Source organism: Astatotilapia calliptera, chromosome 4, assembly GCF_900246225.1.
Source record: "Astatotilapia calliptera chromosome 4, fAstCal1.2, whole genome shotgun sequence".
Classification (NCBI taxonomy): Eukaryota; Metazoa; Chordata; class Actinopteri; order Cichliformes; family Cichlidae; genus Astatotilapia; species Astatotilapia calliptera.
Genome location: NC_039305.1, coordinates 5,784,048 through 5,806,569, shown reverse-complemented (window position 1 = coordinate 5,806,569; position 22,522 = coordinate 5,784,048). Strand labels below are relative to the sequence as shown.

Here is a 22,522-nt window from a genome sequence, read left to right as displayed (position 1 = left end):
ATGACGAAATGCGCAAAAAGAAACCTCGCGCACACGGTTGACGCAAGCACCGTGGGGGACTAGTGAAAACAGAGGCGCTTTTATTGGTAAAAGAAACAGGTAAATAAATACTCCCTACCGTTTAGCACTACAAAGGATCGATGCTTTCGGCTAATGAAAAAAAATGAAGCTCTGTGCTGCGCTTGGGTGTGAAAGGGCCTCGTTCACGGCAAAGTTTCGATCCTAACGTCGCACACCTCCTCGGCCTTACTGCGGCCTTGAGCTAACGCTAACATTTGGTGCAGATAAATCATGTCCAAGTGCTGTTATTGTCCAACTGCTACGACGCAAACAACCTCTCGAAGCTAGCAGGGCAATCAAAATGTATTGTTTACTTTTATCTTCGTATTTAGCGTATGCGGTAAGCTTTAGGAACCGTAACGTCGATGCTTTGCTGTTGCTTGTTAACAAATATGCATACCGCCAATAGACAGCAGTTTCTGTAGTACCGTTATAGACATCAATAAAGGCGTTTCATGAATTTTGTGTATTTATCATAGTAGTCGTATTGACGTGAATAGTCGTAGATGCTCATCTGCGCATGTGTTGTTCAGCTAAAGTTGCTTTCCGCAGTAGGGGATGTAATGTACTTACAATCCGTATTATTTGTTAGTAAACTCGTCATTATCCACCGAAATGCCCTTGTTAGAAGTGGACGCTATTGACCATGTGACCGACTAAAGAGAGAGGTGTCCATAATGCTGAGTCAGATTGTGCTGAGGGCACCTTTAATAAAGAGCCACGAAGTATAGAAAAGGTCAGATGGAGCTGCACTTTGTCTTTCTGAATCAAGAAAAAGTGTATGATAGGATTCTAAGAGAGGAACTGTGTTATTGCATGAGGCAGTGGGGACTGGGAGAGAAGCATGTAAGCGTGGTGCAGGACATGTGTGAGGACAGACAGTGGTGAGGTATGAAGTAGGTGTGACAGATGGGTTCACTGTGGGGGTAGGATTACATCAAGGATCGGCTCTGAGCCCCTTATTGTTTGCAGTGGAGGTGGACACATTGAAAGATGAGGTCAGGTTGGAGTCTTCGTGGATTATGGTGTTCGTAGATGACGTTGTGATTTGTAGTGAGAATAGTGAGCTGGAGGAAGCGAACTGGTGAGATTTATGGTCTGGAGAGAATAGGAATGGAGGGCAGTATAACCAAGACAGATTACATGTGCACAAATTAGAGGGAGACAGGTGTAACAGTGAAAGGTAGTCAAGGTGGATGAGTTTAAATACCTGGGGTCAACCATCCAAAGCAACGGACAGTGGAGACAGGGTGGAGACAGGAGCCTGAGCTGAGTTGAACATGATCAGGTTTTAGTTGGGATGGACAAAATTAGAAGTGAGTACATCAGACGAACAGCTCAGGCCAGCAACACTAAAGAGGCAAGTTTGAGATGGTTTTTAAAAACTGAGCTGCCTGTAAGGAGGAAGAGAGGAGGATCACAGAGGTTGGTGGATGTAGTGAAGCAGGGTTGGTGTGACAAAGGAGAAAGAAGAACTGAAAGAAGAACTATTTTTTAACTTTAAATTGGGAAGTGTAACAGGGCTGGTTTAAGATTTTAGAGACTTCTCTAAGAGCTCTTTTTTTAAATTCTTTTCAGAACAGCCATGAACTGGAACAAAGGTGGTCCTGGTGTGAAGCGAGGTTTTGGCTTTGGGGGGTTTTCACTCGCAGGAAAAAAAGAAGAGCCTCGCCTTCCTCATCAATCACACACATCATTTGGAGGCCCAGGATCTGGAAGTGGTGGATATGGGAAGAACCAGCAGCTCCCATCATTCTACAAAATAGGGACCAAAAGAGCTAATTTTGATGAGGAAAATGCGTGAGTATTACATATCTCACATATGTACAGTAATAGAAATATTAATTTCAGCCCTTGATAGCAGCACATACTGGGATTGTGAGTAAATGTATAAGCTGCATATGTCCTCTTTTCAATTAGATATTTTGAAGATGATGAAGAGGAGTCCAGCAGTAACATGGATCTGCCTTACATCCCAGCTGAAAACTCACCCACACGGCAACAGATGCAGTCAGGTGGTGGCTCAGACAGCGAAGATGACCCTTTGGATGCTTTCATGGCCGAAGTTGAGGTGAGTAGATTTTACAGATAAGCAGAGACACAAACTAAACTAAATTCTGCCTTTAACAGGTTTATTTTATTTTTATTTTTCAGAACCAAGCAGCTAAAGACATGAAGAAACTAGAGGAAAAGGAGAAGGAGAAAAAGTCAGCCAAGTAAGACTCTATATTTGCTTGTTTTTATGCTTAATTTAGGTGTTAGGCATTAAATAAAATAATTTCAACAGGAAAAAAGAAATTGCCCACAATTGGATCAAAATTTCATTTAATTTTAAATGTGGCTTAAGTTGCCAAAAGCTGTTAAACTTTACTCAAACCTTATCATTCAAATTTCTCCAAGAAAAAAATGTAAATAAAAATAAAAATCCAACAGTACCTTTGCTAAATAAAAAAAAAAAGAAAGATATTGTGAGGTAAGCAGATTGATCGTACTCATAGTGGGATGTGGGCTGTCTTTGGTGTACGAACGAGCCGCAGGGAAGTTTTTTTTTCTCCGCTTGTCATTTCAGGGGTATTCGTGATGACATTGAAGAAGAAGATGAGCAAGTGAGTGAGCCCTCCAAAGTTTTTAATCCTCTACTTTGCTGGTCAGAGAGGTCTACCCTCTCTAATGTTATAAAGCCTCATGTCTTCCCTTTTTTTTTGACCAGGTTGCATATAGGATCAATATTTTTAAATGCATTTCATTCTTGTTTTTAAATTGTTGAGTATTCTTTAACCCGTATGTTAAGCTTGTGCTATAAAGCTGAAAGTCTCATTTGTCACTTCATCCTGGAGGCTGTAGTAAGGCTGTACTAGCTCACTTTTTTACCTGAAATGATTTAATCTCTGCAGGAAGCTTACTTCCGCTACATGGCAGAGAATCCCACCGCTGGGCTGACACAGGAAGAGGAGGAGGAAAACATTGATTATGACAGTGATGGGAATCCAATTCCCTCTACAACCAAGAAAATTATCATGCCACTCCCTCCTATTGACCACTCAGAGGTAAAGTTCATAATTCTCACTGAAAACACACAATTGTTTGGGGGGGTTGTTGTTGTTTTTGTATTTCTCACATATGAACTATTTGATTGTACATTTTGCTGCCTTTTTTGCAATTTTTCATAGATTGATTATCCACCCTTTGAGAAAAACTTTTACGAAGAGCATGAGGAACTCAGCAGCTTGACTGGAACTCAGGTGCTGGAGTTGAGGCATAAACTGAACTTACGAGTAAGTCTGTTATTCATTTTTTGTACCTGAGAAGGGATAGGGATGTAGTTTAAGCTTTCTTTTCTAGTCTTATTTTCTTTATCACCGATATTACTAGCAACATGGATCGCGAAATAAAGATTAAGTTATTTGTTGCTCATTGTTTTGTTCTTTCTCAGGTATCTGGTGCTGCCCCTCCAAAACCTTGTACCAGCTTTGCCCACTTTAATTTCGATGAGCAACTAATGCACCAAATTCGGAAGTCTGAATATACTCAGCCCACACCAATTCAGTGTCAGGTATGTTGTAATTTAATGTTTTGATATTCACATGGGTGAAAATTTAATAAGTTGTTATTAATGGGGAATAAATTTTGATTTTAGGGTGTCCCCATTGCGCTGTCAGGACGTGATATGATAGGTATTGCAAAAACGGGCAGCGGCAAAACTGCAGCTTTTATCTGGCCAATGCTGGTTCATATCATGGACCAAAAGGAACTGGAGCCTGGGGAAGGACCCATCGCAGTCATCGTGTGCCCTACCAGAGAGCTTTGTCAGCAGGTAAGAGAAGGTTGGAGTATAAAGGGTATATTTGAAATTACAATGTTAAAAGCGTTGGCTCAGTATGGTGTGTAACTGTTAATATTTACTAGATCCATGCAGAATGTAAGCGCTTTGGGAAAGCCTACTCATTGCGTTCAGTGGCTGTATATGGAGGAGGCAGCATGTGGGAGCAAGCCAAGGCTTTGCAGGACGGTGCAGAGATTGTTGTGTGCACTCCAGTAAGAACCTTTTTTCATTTCTCCTGGTTAAAGATGAAGCATTTGCTGCACTGTTGCAAAATAAGCATTAAGTTCACTGCACGTGTGTGTTTGCACAGGGTCGTCTGATAGACCACGTTAAAAAGAAGGCCACGTCTCTGCAGAGAGTAACATACCTGGTGTTTGATGAGGCTGATCGAATGTTTGATATGGGCTTTGGTGGGTTATCATGGTCACTGCTCTAGGAAAGATGTTGTGCTTTTATTCTTTCTAATTTACAGTATGTTGAAATCATTTTTTGTTTTCTTTCTTTTTGCTTTAGAATATCAGGTTAGATCCATTGCCAGCCACGTTCGCCCAGACAGACAGAGTAAGTGATATGATTCTTTTTTTTTTTTTTAATGCAAATACTGGAACTACTGAGAATTTATATATTAATATTGATTCATTAATTTCTTCTCAGCTCTTCTGTTTAGTGCTACATTTCGGAAGAAGATAGAGCGGCTTGCTAGAGACATTTTGGTTGATCCCATTCGTGTCGTGCAGGGAGACATTGGAGAGGTAAATATAGCTTTTAATGTTAATGCTTCTTAAATGTTCACAGGGTGGTGAAGTACATAGAATTCAACTTTTCCTAACTTTAGATTTTTAAAACGTAGTTTCATGTCTACTCAAAAGTTTTGTAAGACATTTTTGTCTTTGAAGCTCTGTATTAAAAAGTACATAACATGTTTCTTTTAGGCTTTCATTAAAATGCAAACAAAAAAATGCCCTGACACTGCTTTTATTTTAATCCTCTCTAAAAAGGCCAATGAGGATGTGACTCAGGTAGTGGAGATGCTGGTCAGTGGGTCTGATAAATGGGGCTGGCTGACTCGCCGGCTGGTCGAATTCACCTCCACAGGATCGGTCCTCATTTTTGTCACCAAGAAGGCCAACTGTGAGGAGCTAGCTACTAACCTGACTCAAGAGGGCTACAGCCTGGGCCTCCTGCATGGTGATATGGACCAGAGCGAGAGGAACAAGGTCATCAGTGATTTCAAGAAGAAGAACTTGCCCGTTCTGGTGGCCACTGATGTAGCTGGTGTGTACACGATGTAGTTCTGATTGACACTAAGGTTTCCTTGTTCCCTTTTCTTTACGTTTTCATCACTTTCTGTAGCAACTTAATTTTCTTCAAGCTGAGAAACACATTTCCTTGCTCCCTTTTTTCCTCTTACTAGCTCGTGGTCTGGACATCCCATCAATTCGTACGGTGGTGAACTACGACGTTGCACGAGACATCGACACACACACCCACAGGATCGGTAGAACGGGTCGTGCTGGAGAGAAAGGTGTGGCCTACACTCTCCTCACTAATAAAGACACATCATTTGCTGGGGACCTGGTGCGGAATCTGGAGGGAGCTAATCAGGCTGTTTCCAAAGAACTGATGGACTTGGCCATGCAGGTTAGATAAATCACTGATTCACAAATAATATTTATCTGGACTAAATGCATCACTTTATTAATTGATTTTTTTTTTATAAACTTTGCTCAATTTGCATTGTTTTGGGGTTTTTTTCCCCAGAATCCCTGGTTCAGGAAGTCACGATTCAAGGGTGGCAAAGGAAAGAAACTGAATATTGGTGGAGGTGGTCTTGGTTACAGAGAGAGACCCGGCCTTGGGGCTGAAAGTTCTGTAAGTTAAAACCTAATGATTGTAATCATTAATGCACACTGTAAATTAATTAGCAAAATGCCCATAATAACAGATAATGACTTATAACTGTTTTCTTTACAGGATCGTAGCAGCACTAGTAGCTTGTTGTCTTCCACTAGTAGCTATGAAGGCTACAGCAAACCAACTACTGGGGCAATGGGAGATCGCATGTCTGCAATGAAACAAGCCTTCCAGGTACTCACTAATTCAATTTTTCTGCCATTCTCCTTTATGGTCTATAATTATTCCTACCTAGAGAGATTTCAAATGCACGTTTGAGGAGGAAAGAAATGATTTCTCTTTTAGCGCATAAACACAGTGTGGTGATAAGAACGACGGTGAAAAGAAGATTCAGAAGCTGCATTTGGTCAAACAGAAAAACCACACAAACTTGGAAGAGTGCATTTGTACAAAATGGAAGGGCTGGTAATGGACAGAGGCAAGATTATCGATGGTTCCACCCTCGTTCAATAAAGAGGATGTATGTTATATCTACACAAGGCATTTTGTAGAGGGTATAGCAGCCGTGACAGTTTGCCTTAAACCGACAGCAGTAATCTGCACGATTCAACTTTTAACTCAAATTAGTATTTCGACTTTTTTCTCAAAATGATCAATAATATTTGTTTTTCCTCAGTGTGGCCTTAATACTCCTTTGTTAGACTTACCTCCATGTATTATGTATAAAGATTTCTGTAACTCCTCAGTGCTTAATGCAGTATTTTTTGTTTAGCCGCTTAAATCAAAGCTGAAAAGCAGTTCAGTTGCATCTTGATGAGTTCATCTTAAACTTACTGTGCACGCTTACTTTGGACATTCTTTGTTAGAAAGGAATAAATGCCTTAGGTTTAAGATAGTTAGTCATTCATAATGTCTCTTTTTCCTCTAGGCTCAATATAAGAGCCACTTTGTAGCTGCATCCAGCGGCCCCCCAAAGCTCAGTGCCAAGTCTAGTGGCTCCTCAGGATGGACCAGTGCCGGCAGCCTGAGCTCTGTGCCAACAGAATCTGCCAATGGCTCAGAACGGTCTCACAGTGCTACCTTGTCCATGGTGGGTTTCACCAGTGCTGGCTCCCTGAGCTCAGTGGCCCCCACCAGTCAAACCAGTTCACTCCAGAGCTACACTCCACCTGCACCTCCGTCACAGAGAGAGAGCTCACGTGATAGACACGGGGACGACCGGGGGCGTCACGGTGACAGTCAACACCGCCATAGCGACAGGAACGATCGATACAGTAGCGAGGATCGCTACGGAGACCGGGATCGTCACGGGGATAGAGATAGAGATCGTGACCGCCACGGCGACCGTGATCGCCACAGCAGCAGCCGCCACAGTGACAGTCGTAACGGAGATGGAAGCAAGAGGGACAGAGATGATCGGAGGAGTGATAGGGATGGGGGAGACAGGGGGAGTGGAGATGGGAGGGACAGAGGAAGCGATAGCTTTGCTGTCCCTGAACCACCTAAACGTAGAAAGAGCAGATGGGACAACTAAAGAGAACATAAACACATTAATCGATCTTTATGTGCACCCAACTGCTCCATAACAAGCTTGTCTGTATAGGCAGATAGCAGAGCATATCAGAGGCTGACACAAGCACAGAACCGTAGGGAATATTTTTTAGATTTCGATTAGATAGGAAGTGTACCAAACCTCCTATCAGGCTGGTTAGGACATCATGGTTTGGAGTTTAACAGTTTGGTCAGATCAGCATAAGCGGCTCCGAGACAGCTACTGTACATATACCATCTAAGACTGTTGTTATTGTAAGTCAAGTCAAGCAATACAGCTGTAATAAATCCTCCTGTCCATTAAAAACAATCAAATTAGGATGTGTTATCGTTGTTTGTCTCACTGGCCTCATGCTTTTGGCTTGCAAACTTGATGCTTTATTTTCTCCAGTGGTTTTTTGCCAAGTGTGTTTGTATTTTTGCATTTTGTTAATCTACAAAGCAAACTGTTTGATTTCTGAAGGCGCACTGTGATGATTCACAGTCACTCGAGTACATGTCAAAACAAATATGTATAGTTCTTTTTGTGTCTTGTATTCAAGTTTTAGTGAAGTGCCTCTCTTTGGCATTTAGTCTGTATTCCAAAATGTTTTCAAGAAAATGCATTTGTTTGAGAGGAATTTCAAGTGTATATTGACATGGAAAATGAGAGGTTTTTGATTAAAAGGACTCCTTTGGCACATGCTTTTATATATTCATTTTTGGCTTTCATTACATAGTGATAGGGTCAGAAAGTTGGGATTGAGATGGGATGACATGATGCAAAGGGACTGGAGTGAAACCCAGCCTGCCACATTAAGAACTAAGCTCTTGTTGTATGGGCTGTTGCTTTAGCATCATGTGACATAAAAGGAGTTTTTACTGTTGATGTTAAAATCCAAAAAGGTGACATGAAAGATGGGAGTTGTATATTTCTCTAAAGTGGTTTAAATTCATTTAATTTAAACTTAAACAGTTCCTGGCAGCAAACAACCACAAAAAAGTGGTTTTGTCATTTCTCACTGTGGCCACTGGGGGGCATAAATGGTTGTGATACGCATCATTCCACATAATCGTAGCGGTGTCAAACATATTTTTGCAGGCAGCTCAGATATTTGCGTATAATCCCTGTGCAAATTTTATTCACATAAACTACAAAGCAAAAAGTAAATAACTAGCATGTCACAATTTTACTCCCCCTTTTCAAAAAAGTTTAACCAATTTTCTCTTCCATATTTGGCATTCACTTCACATAACGATTGGTTTAACTGCTTCAGTGTGTTGCACACTGCTCAACACTATGACCTGTATTTTCAAATTAATTCTACCATGGCTACCTATTTTACTAACATTTACTGGCTTCTAGTCTAGAGCTTTTGATCAAAATGAAGTGTAATTTCCTGTGTGTAAGAGCTTCAAAGAAGGCAACTGGACATATTTAACTTCTTTGAAGATGTTTCACCTTTCATCCAAGATGCGTCTAAAAGATGAAGAGTTCCAGGTATTTAAACCCTAGTGGGAGTTGTTTCTTAAGTGGGGGTGATTTATTTTATTTTTTATTTTTTTTTAAGTCGATGATGCAATGTCCTCGAATAACTTAAAGACGTCCAATCACTGTCTAAACTTTCAAGCTCTTAAGACTACCGTGACCGGGATCACCAAGAACCTACACAGATCTAAGACTATCTACTTTTGATGGAGCATTTCTACATTATTATGAGGATATATATGGATATAAATACATTAGTCTTCTTACATTATGTACTTTATTTTGGTAACTTGTAATCTCCTGGTTTAAGAATTGATTGAATCGGGAAACAAATATAATGAATAAGGTGAAAAGCTGATAGTTGATAAAGCAAATAAATATGTGTGCTGATAATATATCACACATTATCACACGATTAGATTTTTGTGTTATGATGAACAGCCTAAGATGTCTAAAGAAACAAAGGTGCACTTTCACCATAACATCTCAGTTTGTCCACATTGAGTGATTTTACTGTTATCACTTCCATATTACTCACATTCATATATATATATCTTTTTTTTTTACTCATACTAACAACTCGAAGTGTTTACCATACATTCACGAAACACTTTATTTTATGCACTTCAAGGACTTTACCTATCTCTTACCCATAGCCAATTCAGAATTCACAGATAATCTAATATGCATGTATTTTGACTGTGGAAGGAAGTCTAAGTACCCAGGGGAAAAGATGCAAACTCCACACAGGAAGGCTATAGCTCGGGTTCAAACAGTGCAGCTTTTAAGGGCACAAAACCTGCACAACACGCATTTTTGTAACAGATGAACACAGTACAATAGTATTTTGCACCTTTATGATCAGAACTACATGTATTTAAGTAAGTAGTAAGTTAAAAATATTTTCAACTTATAGCACATTTTTACTCCTGTGTATAAATACTGCCATCGCATCACCCCACGAGGATTATCAGTGAATTAAATTAATAAAATAATGCACGATTCCGCGGTACATTTTTTGACAAATTTAATGCATAGAAAAAAACAAAAAGCATCGAAAGCTTACAAGACATGTTCACACACTTATGAATTCAGGAAAGACACGTAGCAATAATATGAATAATATCAGAAGAAATGTGCAGTTCAAAGCAATTACCAAAGAATATCTAAACCAATAAGCCGGAAATTATTATCGTTGTTCCTTTAAAACATGTAGATTACGATTAAAATATATTTAACCTTTATTTAAAAACTTTCTGTTCGAGCCTTAGTTGTGATTTGTCCGATAACCTGCGAATGTGTCAGAACAGATGAGAACCAATAGCGTGCGACCTTCTGCCGGAGGAAAAAAAACACGTTCCGTTGAAAACCCGAAACGAGAAGCGAAGAGGAGGCAGAAATTCGCCGGCGTTGGGGTTACTGTCTCCGAAAAAAATCTTGCCTTAACCCAAAAGTGAATGAGAGGGAAGGTATCTGCCTCCAGCTACTGAGCAAGCAGACTTCGTGTTATCAGCCAGTGTATCGCAGACAAGAAGCCAGATGGTGAGTGTGTATTTTTTTTTGTCTGTTGCACCGTGTGTGTGTCTGCAGCCTCCCCTCCCTCCGCCGCGCGCCCCTCTTCTTCTTTTAATTTTTTTTGTGAGAAGATGTGAGGTGGTAATGTCTTTCCACCCGGGAACGGTTAGCTGTGTAGAAACTGATTTGTTATGTAAACCACTGCGTGAATTGCTGGGGCAGGAGGAGAGAATCAGCTCTGAAAAATTTCCACAGAATTTAAATGCCCGCCGCCGCAGCCGCCGTGTTCCTCAGAAATGCTAACAGTGTGCCGCTTCTTGTCTGCTCGTTAGCTAGCTCGATGGCTAATTACTATAATCTAACCATAGTATCTAAATATACTATTGGTGCGTTATTACAAATCACTCTTGCTTATTATTAAGTCTACGACTTATTAATTTTCGTTCCTTTTTATCGGCCTACTTATACATGCGTTTAAATCAGCTGAATATTATGTGGCGTGTATTTATGTTTTTGTTTTGCTTGAGCTGCACTAGCCATAGCAGATTGTCATTACTTGCACCTGATATTTCTGTAGCAATTACACCAAACCATGGACGAGCATTCAAGAAACCTGGGAAAGAAAAGCACGCAAAAAAGTATAAAGATGCGTGTTGTATTCCACTCACTGGGCATACTTTGCAGCCAGCTGGCTTCATACATGATCATAACATAAATGTTGACTAGCAGCATCCATCCAGGCATTCCTGCATCCCTATGAAATAACTGTGTTCATTGAGGGATAAGCAATTATCCAGGTTTGAATACAATGGATATACAATGAATATAATGGTCCTCTTTGACTTTGCCCTGCAGCATACAAAGTCGCCTTCCAAATGTATAATTGACTGGGTTTTCAGCTTTATTTGCACTTACTGTAGTGGTTTGTATTGTCAAACCATTATGTGCGGTGTGGTAAAACCACATTTCATCCATCCAAAGCACCACAGCTTTAGAAATCTGTAATTATGGCCCTGGCATATGGCGAGAAGGCTTAAGTAAGTATACCGTCATTCTCTGATTTCCTACTATCATCAGTGTACTGTCTGAGTGTAATTTCAGTTGGAGTAGACTGCACAGATTGACACCCTGTTCTGCTGCCTGAACTACGTCAGTATCCTGCTGGATTTGGGAGCCTGTTGTTGCAGTTTGACTCACTTGTTTGCCCAGACAGTAAATAAATAAAGCAGCTTTCAGCAAACCCCATTTTCCAAAGCTGCAATGAGGACTACTAAAAATTGTATTTAGTTTGTCCATATGCTGTTCTGTCAAACAATTACCATTAACGGCACAAAAACCTAATTTGTTGGGCATGTCAGAAGTGCCATATGTTGGATGGAAGGGGGGGGGGTTGCCTGCTGTCAGATGTGCAGAGGAGTATTAAATGGGTCGCCAGCAGGTCCATGGCATAGAGCTGCAGGAAAAAGTGGCACATAGTTACACTGGGTGCATACCTGTGCCTTTATATCCCCCTCTATCAATCATTTACTGAAAATAAGAAATATAGCCAGGAGGTATGTGTAAGCAGGCAGGCTCAGGCTTGGAAGGATGTTGAAACAATTTCACAGTTGATTTAATGCTTTTAACTGATTATCTATATATATCGTGTGTGTGTGTGTGTGTGTGTGTGTGTGTGTGTGTGTGTGTGTGTGTGTGTGTGTGTGTGTGTATTTGTGTTTTTTTTATTGTTGCATGGGAACGTCACTTCTTTGCAAGCCAAATCAGCTGTGTAGAGATGAATCAGTATTTTTCAATCATTGGGCAAATCACTGATTGCCAGTTGAGCACACAAATATACCTGACCTAGTAAAAGGAAAAAAATACACGTCTCTTTCGTTTCCTGTGGGTATGTGCAGTCTCGCAGTCTGTAAACCTGCATAAAGACTCATTCCAGGAAGTCTTAGTACGTTACTTTCTCTTTGATTTATTTAATTTTCCTGAGAAGTTTCATGTCATTCTCTTGTAAATCAGATCACAGACAGATGTGTGGTGCTGGTAATAAAGGTTTGGCTGCTCTACTCGTACAGCAACAATCCGGACCATTGCCAGCAACTGCTCCAGTTGAAGATAAGAAACTTCAACATGATTATAGTCTTTTCTCCATTCTTTTTATACAGTCCGGTCTCCCCAGCCACCCCCACTGCCATTTAAAGCTCTGCGTGTCTCTTCTTTATACCAGTATTTTTCAGTCTGGACTGAAACCATTAACTCACATTACGTTTTGTCTCTGAGGTTGTCAGCACTGGTCCAACGTCTAAAGTCCTCACGGAAAATAGTTTTGAAGTACTCCAGTTCCTCACAGCATCATAAGTCAACAGAGAACATCTAAGATATCTCATGTCTGTGGGGGTCTGCAGACAATCACCTCACAAATGATTACTTTTGAACTTGAGAAGTAACTACTGAAGGCACTTTATTGAGCAACACTTAATTTCCTGTTCCTTGCCCTCCATTGCCACTGTGATGGAAATTTTGCTGTGATTGCAAAGCAGATATTTGCATGGGGCCATTTTTTTGTAGACGGGATGAGACATGTTACGGTGAATTCCATTTAAGGAGAAGAAGTTGATTGTGAAATGGTCTCTCTTCTGAAGTCCCCGATAACATCAGATCATGTCTTGAACTTGCATCAGTTTCTGTTCTACCTCCAGCAAGGTTGCTGAAAGCAGTGGCATTTTGCTACATCAAGTCAACACAGACTCCGGGTCTCTAAAACATTTTTTTTATAAGCTGGTTTTACTTCTTTCAGTTTTAAAAAGAAACCATAAACATACCACCTGCTGCTGAATACCAGCACCGACAGTAGTGCTACTGGAATTTGGTCTCTTCAGCAAAGGTAGCCCTGCAGTGCAACTTATAAGTTACTATATGTTTCTTGCTTTTAACTGCAAGTGATAAGTCAGTAACACTTTCTCCTTTTGAAATGGCAAACTACTTCTCAGAAATGATACATGCAAATGATATTAAAATGTTGTGGTTTTTGTACTACTGAAAGACTTTTCCTACTTCTTAAATTAACAGAACAGCAAAACCAAAAAGAAAATAGAGATCAGAAATGGTTGGGATTGACTTGTTATTCATCAAAAAGTTAATGCACAGCATATTTGCCACAACTTTTCTGGTTGCAGCTTTCTTGTATGACGATCTTTTAATTTTCACAGTTAAATGCCAAGATAATGAAACAATGAATGATAGACTGAATCAGAAAAGCACTAAAAAGATGTTATCTTCTAGTCTCACAGTTCACCCCTAAAGTTCATGTCGTCTCTCATTAACATAGGTTTCACGAACTTCTTTGTCAATCTTAGACAGGAAGTGAAAAAACCTATGAGACGTGGACATGTGATAAATGGTCTATACTGTCGAACACAGAAAATGCCTCGTCATTTTCTTCTTTTATACAGGAAGTTCAAAAGAAGAAGAGAAGTAGTGGTCAAGCAAATACCAAAACTTGGCTCAGACATGATTACTCTGCAGACTGTTGAGGCAAACCTCTATCTGTGCTCTGGCGAACAAGACCATGTCATTCTTCTTTTAGCTGCTCCCCAGCCAGTAGCCATGTTCAAATATTTCTGCATCACAGATTTTTTTTATTTTTTCCTTTCTCTGGCATGTTGTCCACATAGCTTGCTTTGTCTCTTCACGTTAAGCGTTATCGAATCTCTTCAGCAGGTTTTGTAGTTGTTGGATCATTTCCGTAGCTTGCACATCCATATTACGTACAGTTAGATATTTTCTGTAAAATAAATATTCAAGTTCTAGGTTTATGTTGTAAGTACTGGTCTGGAAAATTATTGTTTTTATTCGTGAAACCGTTAGGCTGCTGATAAACAAGCTCATTAACACTGTTGTGTGATGTGTTAATGACGACGAGGTACATTGTTCGGTTTTTTGACTCTGCTTTCCAAATTATTAAACAATGATCTTGTTTCTAAAAATAAGAAAGTAAGCAAGAGAGAGAAAGAGAGAGAGAGACTGGGAACCTTATTTGATAAATGACATTTGTTACATAGCTTCCCTCCATTCCCTTGTAGGGGCCTGCTGCAGCACTCTGTGTTTTAAGTGATAATCAAGTGTGAGGTGGTGGCATTTGCCTTCTTGTGTTCTGTCCATCAGCACTACAATAGAAAAAAATGTGTGTCAATTTTGAACTTCACTAGTATGTTGAACTTTCACCCCCATAATACTCTTTTAGAGTTTTTGTAGCTAGTTAAAGGTCTGCGATTTACATCAGCAGACAGCTCTTGTATACATTTCAAAGATTTAGAGATCGAGGGCCTTGGGTTGTAGTTTTGGTGCTTGTTTAACGTCAACATCAGTGAAGACTGTATATGCTTTATTGCTTAATACTTCCTATAATTCCTAAATGGCATCTCCACATACTCTCCCTATTACGTCTCCTCTTGATTTTGACAGAATAAGAACAGACCTGAGGGCCATTTGACTCCCTGGTCAAACACATCCATGGCCTCAAAAGGAGAGTAGGATTTTGGGACCTTGGTATTTTAAGTCAAAGGATTGAAATCATACTTCAACATGGAGATCAGGATGCACAGTTGCTTACTGCTGCTAAAAGCTCTGTAGGAAAGATACTGTAGCTAAGAATATAAATAGGGAAAATGGCTAACATGCCTCTGCCATACTGTAACAAAAACTACCCTGTAGCACCAGTACTAGCAAGCGATGGTGCTACGGGGTTGATGTGTAGCTTCTTATTTACTATACAAGTGTAATAGAGGTATTTAACCTTCAATCTAAGTCAACAAAAGTGAACAAAACCTCCTAGGTGGTTGCAGCATGAATACAAATGCACACAAGCATACGTGCATGTGAGATTAAAGCAATGTGAGGGCTGAATGTGAGGAATGATGCTGTGAGCTAAGAGTAGAAGCTCTTTTCCAAGAAGATTTGAAAACTTGAGTGAAAGTGCTCTTTGTTTGGTAAGATAACCACGCTCCAGCTGGCTCTCGCTCCTCATACACTGGTATGCTGAACTGCCCCACAGTTAAAACAGTGTTACTCATTGCAGGCCTAATTAATCACTCCACAAAACTTTATTTATGTTTAGATCAATTTTTATCTTTAAAATTTTTTATTGCGATTTATTCATACAGCACAAAGTTGCCGTTTACAGTCAATTATTAGTAAGAAAGTTGGTTAGGTACATAGTGATTATACTCCTTGTTGGGACTATGTAAGACAGAGGAAGCCAGATGTGTCAAAACAACTTCCTGCCACATTCAAGCTGTTTGATGGCAACTGAGACCCATATAAGGTAAAAGAAGACAAGATGGCACAAGCTAATCTCAAGTCTTCCTGCATGTTTGTGTACGTGTTTTTGGAATGACTACCCAGGCCTAACATAGAAACTCATGCTGCTGGGTTATTTTTACCAAAGAGAAAACAAAACATTAGCTAGTCTTTGCTTTTGCTTTGATCACTTTACCCTTTTTACATTTATTTCATGATTTCATTTGCACAACTTCCTTATCAGCCTTTACAGCCTTCTACTGATGTAAATATCCCCTGCAAAAAAACTTACAAATATTACAAAATCAAATTTGAGTTTCTGTAGTGTTCAGTCATTTGAGAAGATCAGATGCATGCTAGTTTCTCAGTTGTATTGCAGCAACAGGAAGTGGTCTATCATGCGTTTTGCTAGATAACCAGAAAAGTGTGAGCTGTCTGCTAGCGAGCAGCAGCAGCATAATGACTGAGTTCAAGATGAATGGGGGATAACGGGGAGACGTCCAACTGTTGGGATGTGATTACATCTACAGGAAGCGGCATGGCCCCACTGTTAATGAACCAATCGTTTCAAAGTATGTCATCCGGATGTCATAAGTACAGACAACACCCTTGCTGTTCTCCCTTTGAGGGTGCATTAAAGGCAGCCCTGTTCAAAAACAATATGCTAATTAATACGGCAACAGTTTACACTGTTAATCAAGTAGAACCTCTCTAATCATTAAACTAACACGTGATGTACAATCCAGGAAGTGTGATTTAATAATCCATACATTGTGAAGCCACATTTGTCAATAAAGTTTTGCAAAACTTTATCATTTATGATTGTAGCCAGAAATACTTGCTATTTGCTTAGCTGTGGCCTTGCTGCACTTCAATGAGCAGGAGTTCTGTGACGACGTGAATTGTGTGTTTAATGCAGACCAAACATTAGCCTGACTTTGACAGTAATATAAATGAGAAAATAAATAATAATTTTTTACATATAGCACATGGTGCCAATATAAGTTATGTCTAGCTAAATTGGATTTTATGGGGCAATGGGACCAGTTGCTGTGATCTGTAAGACTTAATTTGCTCTACTGTTCAAAACAAACTTCTGACTACCAAGAAAGCACCTGGATCGCTCACTCCTATACATAGTACAGGGATCTAGTTTTTCAGGCATGTCAAGCACATTGCAATGCTATTTATCACTGGTTTGTTGCTTAACTTCTGCTCTTGACTCGTGTCAGCAGTTCAAGAGCGATTCATGCTCTAATGTGTCTTAACTCTTTGTTTGTTATTTTGTTTTCAAAGCTGTAATAAACCTGCAAAAAAAAAAACCAGCAATCAGCATTTGTCTCTGATGCTAAAGAGCTTTGAAGTTTATAGCAGTCTCTGAACCACCATAACCTCACCCCAAGGTCCAGCTCCAGCCAGATTGCCTTATATAATAGGGTTTTAGCAAAGTCTGCAGTGGACTTTCCCCTACCTCAACAGCGACTTCCCTTCTTCTGCACACTAAGTTTTCTTGAAAAACTTGTTTTGAATGTTTTTCTGTTTATTATCTGCTTCATCTACCTGTTAGTTCTGCTTAAAGATGTGATCATGTTCATTGCTTCAGGAAACCTACTGCAGTACTACTGTCACTTCCTCCAGCAAGTTTTTCATCTTTCTTAACCGTCTTCATGTCTGAGAAGTGTCTCTTTTGCTTATAAAACTGAACGAAACTGCAGTTACATGACAAAAACTTTAAACACCCGTAGTGTGCAGAAAACTGTGCTGACTTGTGTTGTATGGCAGCCAGAGAATTAAAGAGTAAATTTATGAATGTGCATGATTGTAGGGTTGAGTCAAACAAAATGGTTCATTACATGAACTGATTACAGATTGCAAAGTTGAGTCATTTTTAAGATAAAGACTGGCAGCAGCACATCAGTTTTATTACTTCAGTGAGAGCTCTTCTACCTTTTGTAATAGTCCATGCCATTATCCCTTAAGATTTCTTAACTGAACGACTGAGTTGTTCTGCTATGTTGAGGGCTGATCCATGCAGAGCAACGCACAGCTCAAGTCACATGACTAAACAGAAGGCACCTGATCCTCTCCCAGGGGTGTAAAGAGACAGATGGAGTGAATAGAAAGAGATCAGATTGACACTATTAAAACACGGGCAAAGGTAAAAAGAGGACAGTGAAAATACCCTTTAGTATGATTTTTGTGACGCCTGTAATTTTATCGGACAGTGTTACCTAATATTTCTAATGCGTATATAGCACACACACACACACACGTTATGCATTATACATATTTGAATCATTTATTTAATTGTTAAATGTGTTTTTTGTGCTCACGCAGGACACCGGAAACACCACGGAAGAAAAATCCGTTCAACGATCCAAGGTAAACATATATGTATTTGTCTTATCCCAAGTTCACAGCTCTGTGTTCACCTGCATGTGATACTTATGCCCAACTTCACTTTCATCAGCATTTGATCTTAGGAGAGAGCATTTAGTGTCTAGCTTTCATCTTGCTAAAGCTAAAAGGCTGTATTGGGAACATTATGTGCATGCCTGGTAGTAAAGCAGTATATTTGTGTGCTCAGTCCTTCAGCTTCAACACCCAGAAGGAAGTGTGTACATCATGTTTGAAGACAGTCTACCCAATGGAGAAACTGGTTGCAAACAACCTTGTCTTCCATTCAGCATGTTTCTGCTGCAGGCACTGCAATGCCAAACTCAGGTGATTATATATAGTATACTGGTTTTTTGTTTTTTTGTTTTTTTTCTCCTGACCACTGTGATCGGCATGTAACTCTTTGATTCCTCCATTTCTGGCAGCCTTGGCACTTTTGCATCTCTTCAAGGTGAATTTTACTGCAAACCCCACTTCAAACAACTGTTCAAGAGCAAAGGAAACTATGACGAGGGTTTTGGACGCGAGCAGCACAAACAGCTCTGGGCCGCTAAGGAGACAAATACTATAACAAAGACGCCATAATCATGTCTGCCTTTGTCCTGTCGCAGACCTGCCTCTTCTTTTCCCTCCTCCTAACACCTCCAATGCATCACGATGAACACATGCCTCATAAGCTGGGGCACTGTTAAATCACCCACGCACTCACTCGCTTTTTAAATGCCATCAAAACAAATACATGCACAGACATCTTGAAAATTACTGGGCAGTCATGATATATACCACTTACCGTAATTTTGAGTATAATTTGATGATAACTCTTAATTTCCTAATTGTATTTTCCAATTTCCTGTTTGAAATTGGTAGTTGATTGTGACCAAAAGCCTTCTCTGGTGTGGAGAGTGGAATAGTGAAGATTTTTTTTTTCTCTCTTTTTATTTTGTTTTAATTAATTGCACCCTTTTACTTTTAGAAATAAGTAAACTGTATGCTCAGGCAAGCATATCTAAGGGGTTAAAGAGCATCACGTTTTGCGTTAGGGCATACACTCAGGTCAGTTTTAACCCATGGGTTTAAAAGAAGACTTATCAGATTTTATTACTCATTGTAAAAACACACATCAAATTTAAAAAAACGATCCTCTGTATTATGACAATGCTGTCAGACAGGTTTGTCAGGTTTCATATATTTGAGGAACAAACAGGGTACAATGTACTGTAAAATAACCGTGCACGTTAGCAACAACTCACCTCTTGTGTTTATATTTTAGCTTTCGTTAGTCTTATTATTGCTCACTTCATCACACGGTTCTTCATTATTTTAATGAGTCTTGCATGTTGGCATGACTGGGTCCTGATAGCCTTATCTTATGACTGTATTGATCGTTTGTGGTGTGAGTGTTACTTTCATTTGTTTCTCTTGCATAGCGATGATCTTTTTAACATTTTTAGACCCACTTGAGTTTAGATTTGATTGATGTCATGGCATAAGTTGATCTCTGAGCTTTTTATGGTTACGATTTTAATGAATTTTTCAGATTGTGCTTTGTATACTGTCTGTATACTAGCTGTAGTTTGTGATTAGTAAACATTCCCCTCTGTGCTGTACCCTTGTCTTGCACATATATCTACACACGATCACCAGACAAAAGGTTAATTATGGCAGGGAAGCTGAGCTTTAGTATGTAAACATCCCTCCATCTGTCCTATGAAACATTTTAAGAGGAACTGTAAACACCTGGATAAATTGATTATTGCATGTATGCTATAAATGAGGATGTTGATGGACAGAGCTTAGGTCTCACAGTGTGTTGCTTCATAATTTCATGCTTGTCAGCTTGTTGTTGTCTTGTGATGAAGTTTTAAAAGCTGTATTATAGCGACATAAACATCCAGTCACTCTGTCTTGAACCCCTGAGTCCTTTTTCAGTTAATGCCTTCTGGTTCTCCTGTCTTATTTGCTAAATGCAACTGGACCTATTTCTTAATATAAATGTTACAATAGATGGATGGATAGTTTGTCACATATATGGGCACCCTGATGTGTGGCTGCATGCAAAAGCCAGTGCAGAGCACCCCCTGCTGGGGAAAGTGTGACAATAGCGTCTCACATGAGAGGATAAAACGATAACTTGCCCATGATTTGAGTATGGCCTTTATTTTCAAGTTTTTGAGTTGGATCAGCAGCTTCTTTTGATCTTATTTAGTTTTAACATGTAAGAACAATTAATTCAATGTAGATTTCCATGGTTTTATTTCATTCTGTACAAAGGATAACTCCAAAGCCATCAAATCATCACATTTTAGAAAATGTCTGAGTACTGCTGACACTTGAATGGCACAAAGTACTTTCTGTGACTGAGGGTTTACTGTTAATTTGAGCTTGCTGTGCAGAATAGGAAGCAAAACAGATGGATTTTTTTTTTTTTTTTTTAAAGAGAAGCCTTAGAAAACAAAGAGCTGACCTTATTGCTTTTTCAAAACACCTTTGAGTGCACAGATCTTTACAACAATCTTGTGATCATGCCTTTTTAAAAACAGATCTGGTTATTGTAGAGTCCAACTCTTTAACATAGGATTACTTCACTCAACCAGCAGCCATTTTTCCCCACCTAACCATCTTTATTCACATGTACAAAAGTTCTAATTCTACTGTGTGTGTGAACATGTATGTTTTCTTTATGTCATTTTAAAACGGCCCTCTGGATCCCAGAGAATGCTTTAAAAATCAAGAGAATTGTATCTGAAAATGCTGTGTTTGTCACTCTCTGTTAGCAGTTCGCCAAGGTACAACTGCAAAATCTGTGAATTGCAATGTCCAAGTCTAATAGAGCAGACAAGGTACACTTTACACTGGTGCCACAAGGCTCAGGTGAATGATTGCAGTGTGACGTTTTATTGTTAAATCTGTGAATCATTTCATTTCTGTGCTACACTTGATGTGGAATTCCTTTTTTATTGCCGTTGTCATAAAGACATTTTAAACGTATGCATCTTTGAAAGTGTGTTCTATATTACAGACATGACCTGTGGATTGAGGTGGCCTTACAGCAAAAGGATGCTTGGACTGTATGCAGTCTTTCTCCTCTCTTCCTCCTCCTCTCTCTTGCTTAGTTGTAGTATGGTACATTTTAAAATGTGAGCGCCCTCTTTCTACGCCAATATACACAATCATTTGTGCATATTATTTTTTTTTTTTTTTTTTTTTTTTTTTTTTTTTTTACATGCTTTTGGAAAAAAATAAATAAATGCTGGTGTTGATTTAACACACTGAGTTTTACATTGTCTTTATTTGTGGTGAAATACTTAGATCTAATAAAGTTTAGCTGTAATGGAAGTAATCCAAAAGGTAATTGGCTACATTTAAGTACAACTTTGAAGTACTTGATACACTATACTTGTATTCTAATACACTGCAGTGAAAAATACTGCCCATCTTACTCTGCAATATTTATATTTATATTACAGCTTTTTTGTCATATTTTGTAATATATTTTGTTTTTGAATGCGGTTTAGTTAGTTGCTGTTCTTACTGGAGTAACTTTGACCACAAAATATTATCTGGAATTAACAAAGTATTATGAATATAGAACTGTCACGGCTGCAAAGCCAGTGCGTTAAAGGAACGGACCCAAAATCAGAGACAGGAGAAAACAAACTAAGTTTAACAAAAAGCGAGCAGTTTATTTGGCTGAAAAACATGAATACAAAATCCAAAGCAAAACTAACAGTAGCGAAAACAAAACTGGAAAGACCAGGGGTGTCGAACTCCAGGCCTCGAGGGCCGGTGTCCTGCAGGTTTTAGATCTCACCCTGGGTCATCACACCTGAGTTCATTACCAGGGTGAGATCATTTAGCCGTTTAAATCAGCTGTGTTGGATCAAGGACACCGGCCCTCGAGGCCTGGAGTTCGACACCTGTGGACTAGACTAACAGCTATGAGCAGGAGCATGAGAGAAGGTATAGGACCAAAAAAAAAAGTGAACTTGAAACATGAACATGCTCTGAACAGAATCATGGAAACCACTTGAAACCTGATGTGGAGAAAGGAAAACAGACAACCTGACAAAGACTGAATGAAAACTCACAGACTAAATACACAGAAGAGGTGATCAGGGGAAGTGGAAACACATGGGAAAACAGCTGACTGGAATGAACATAATGACAAAACACATTGAACATGGAAACACCCGACTCTTCAAAATAAAACAGGAAACATTGAGAGACGTAGACAACACAAGCTTGGCAATATGGAACACACAAACATAAAACATATGATAGACTAGGGAGACACGGAACACCAGAAGAGACATAAGAATGGATAAGGGAGATGGCATAACTAAAGGCATAACTAAAGATGGCATAACTAAAGGTAAAACACTGAGGCCAAGATAGAAAAAAATGATAAATAACTCTAAATATGTTTTATATTTTAGATTCCTGAAAGTAGCCACCCTTTGCTTTGTTGACAGCACAGCAAACCCTTGGCCTCTCAATGAGCTTCATGGTGTAGTCACCTGAAATGGTTTTCACTTCACAGGTGGGCCTTGTCAGGGTTTATTTGT

The 22,522-nt window shown here is 39.4% G+C and overlaps 2 protein-coding genes across 3 annotated transcripts; both read left to right on the top strand.

The window, feature by feature from the left end:
- The first annotated feature begins 41 nt into the window (after nucleotides 1-41).
- ddx42 (DEAD (Asp-Glu-Ala-Asp) box helicase 42) lies at nucleotides 42-7,978 on the top strand. Of its 2 annotated transcripts, none has more exons than XM_026164213.1 (18): nucleotides 42-99; nucleotides 1,644-1,860; nucleotides 1,981-2,131; nucleotides 2,215-2,276; nucleotides 2,630-2,666; nucleotides 2,955-3,107; nucleotides 3,231-3,335; nucleotides 3,494-3,613; nucleotides 3,698-3,874; nucleotides 3,967-4,095; nucleotides 4,194-4,293; nucleotides 4,397-4,444; nucleotides 4,538-4,635; nucleotides 4,882-5,158; nucleotides 5,298-5,524; nucleotides 5,645-5,755; nucleotides 5,858-5,971; nucleotides 6,666-7,978. In XM_026164213.1, exons 2-18 carry the CDS (start codon nucleotides 1,646-1,648, stop codon nucleotides 7,269-7,271), a joined length of 2,730 nt encoding a protein of 909 aa, XP_026019998.1. In that variant the 5' UTR covers nucleotides 42-99; nucleotides 1,644-1,645; the 3' UTR covers nucleotides 7,272-7,978. The 2 variants fall into 2 exon arrangements, with proteins under 2 accessions (XP_026019998.1, XP_026019997.1); XM_026164212.1 differs by having other exon boundaries at nucleotides 1,639-1,860.
- Nucleotides 7,979-10,215: 2,237 nt separating this feature from the next.
- Nucleotides 10,216-20,390, top strand: limd2 (LIM domain containing 2). The gene is made up of 4 exons (XM_026164210.1): nucleotides 10,216-10,298; nucleotides 17,898-17,942; nucleotides 18,148-18,284; nucleotides 18,383-20,390. Exons 1-4 carry the CDS (start codon nucleotides 10,296-10,298, stop codon nucleotides 18,540-18,542), a joined length of 345 nt encoding a protein of 114 aa, XP_026019995.1. The 5' UTR covers nucleotides 10,216-10,295; the 3' UTR covers nucleotides 18,543-20,390.
- The last annotated feature ends 2,132 nt before the right edge of the window (nucleotides 20,391-22,522 follow it).

What these genes read in the sequence shown, in the direction of transcription:
- ddx42 (XM_026164213.1), top strand. Translation starts at nt 1,646, where the DNA reads ATGAACTGGAACAAAGGTGGTCCTGGTGTGAAGCGAGGTTTTGGCTTT. An exon ending in TGATGGACTTGGCCATGCAG is followed by an intron (nt 5,525 to 5,644) that starts GTTAGATAAATC and finishes TTTTTTCCCCAG; the next exon opens with AATCCCTGGTTCAGGAAGTC. An exon ending in CAATGAAACAAGCCTTCCAG is followed by an intron (nt 5,972 to 6,665) that starts GTACTCACTAAT and finishes TTTTTCCTCTAG; the next exon opens with GCTCAATATAAGAGCCACTT.
- limd2 (XM_026164210.1), top strand. An exon ending in AATCCGTTCAACGATCCAAG is followed by an intron (nt 17,943 to 18,147) that starts GTAAACATATAT and finishes TTGTGTGCTCAG; the next exon opens with TCCTTCAGCTTCAACACCCA. An exon ending in CACTGCAATGCCAAACTCAG is followed by an intron (nt 18,285 to 18,382) that starts GTGATTATATAT and finishes CATTTCTGGCAG; the next exon opens with CCTTGGCACTTTTGCATCTC.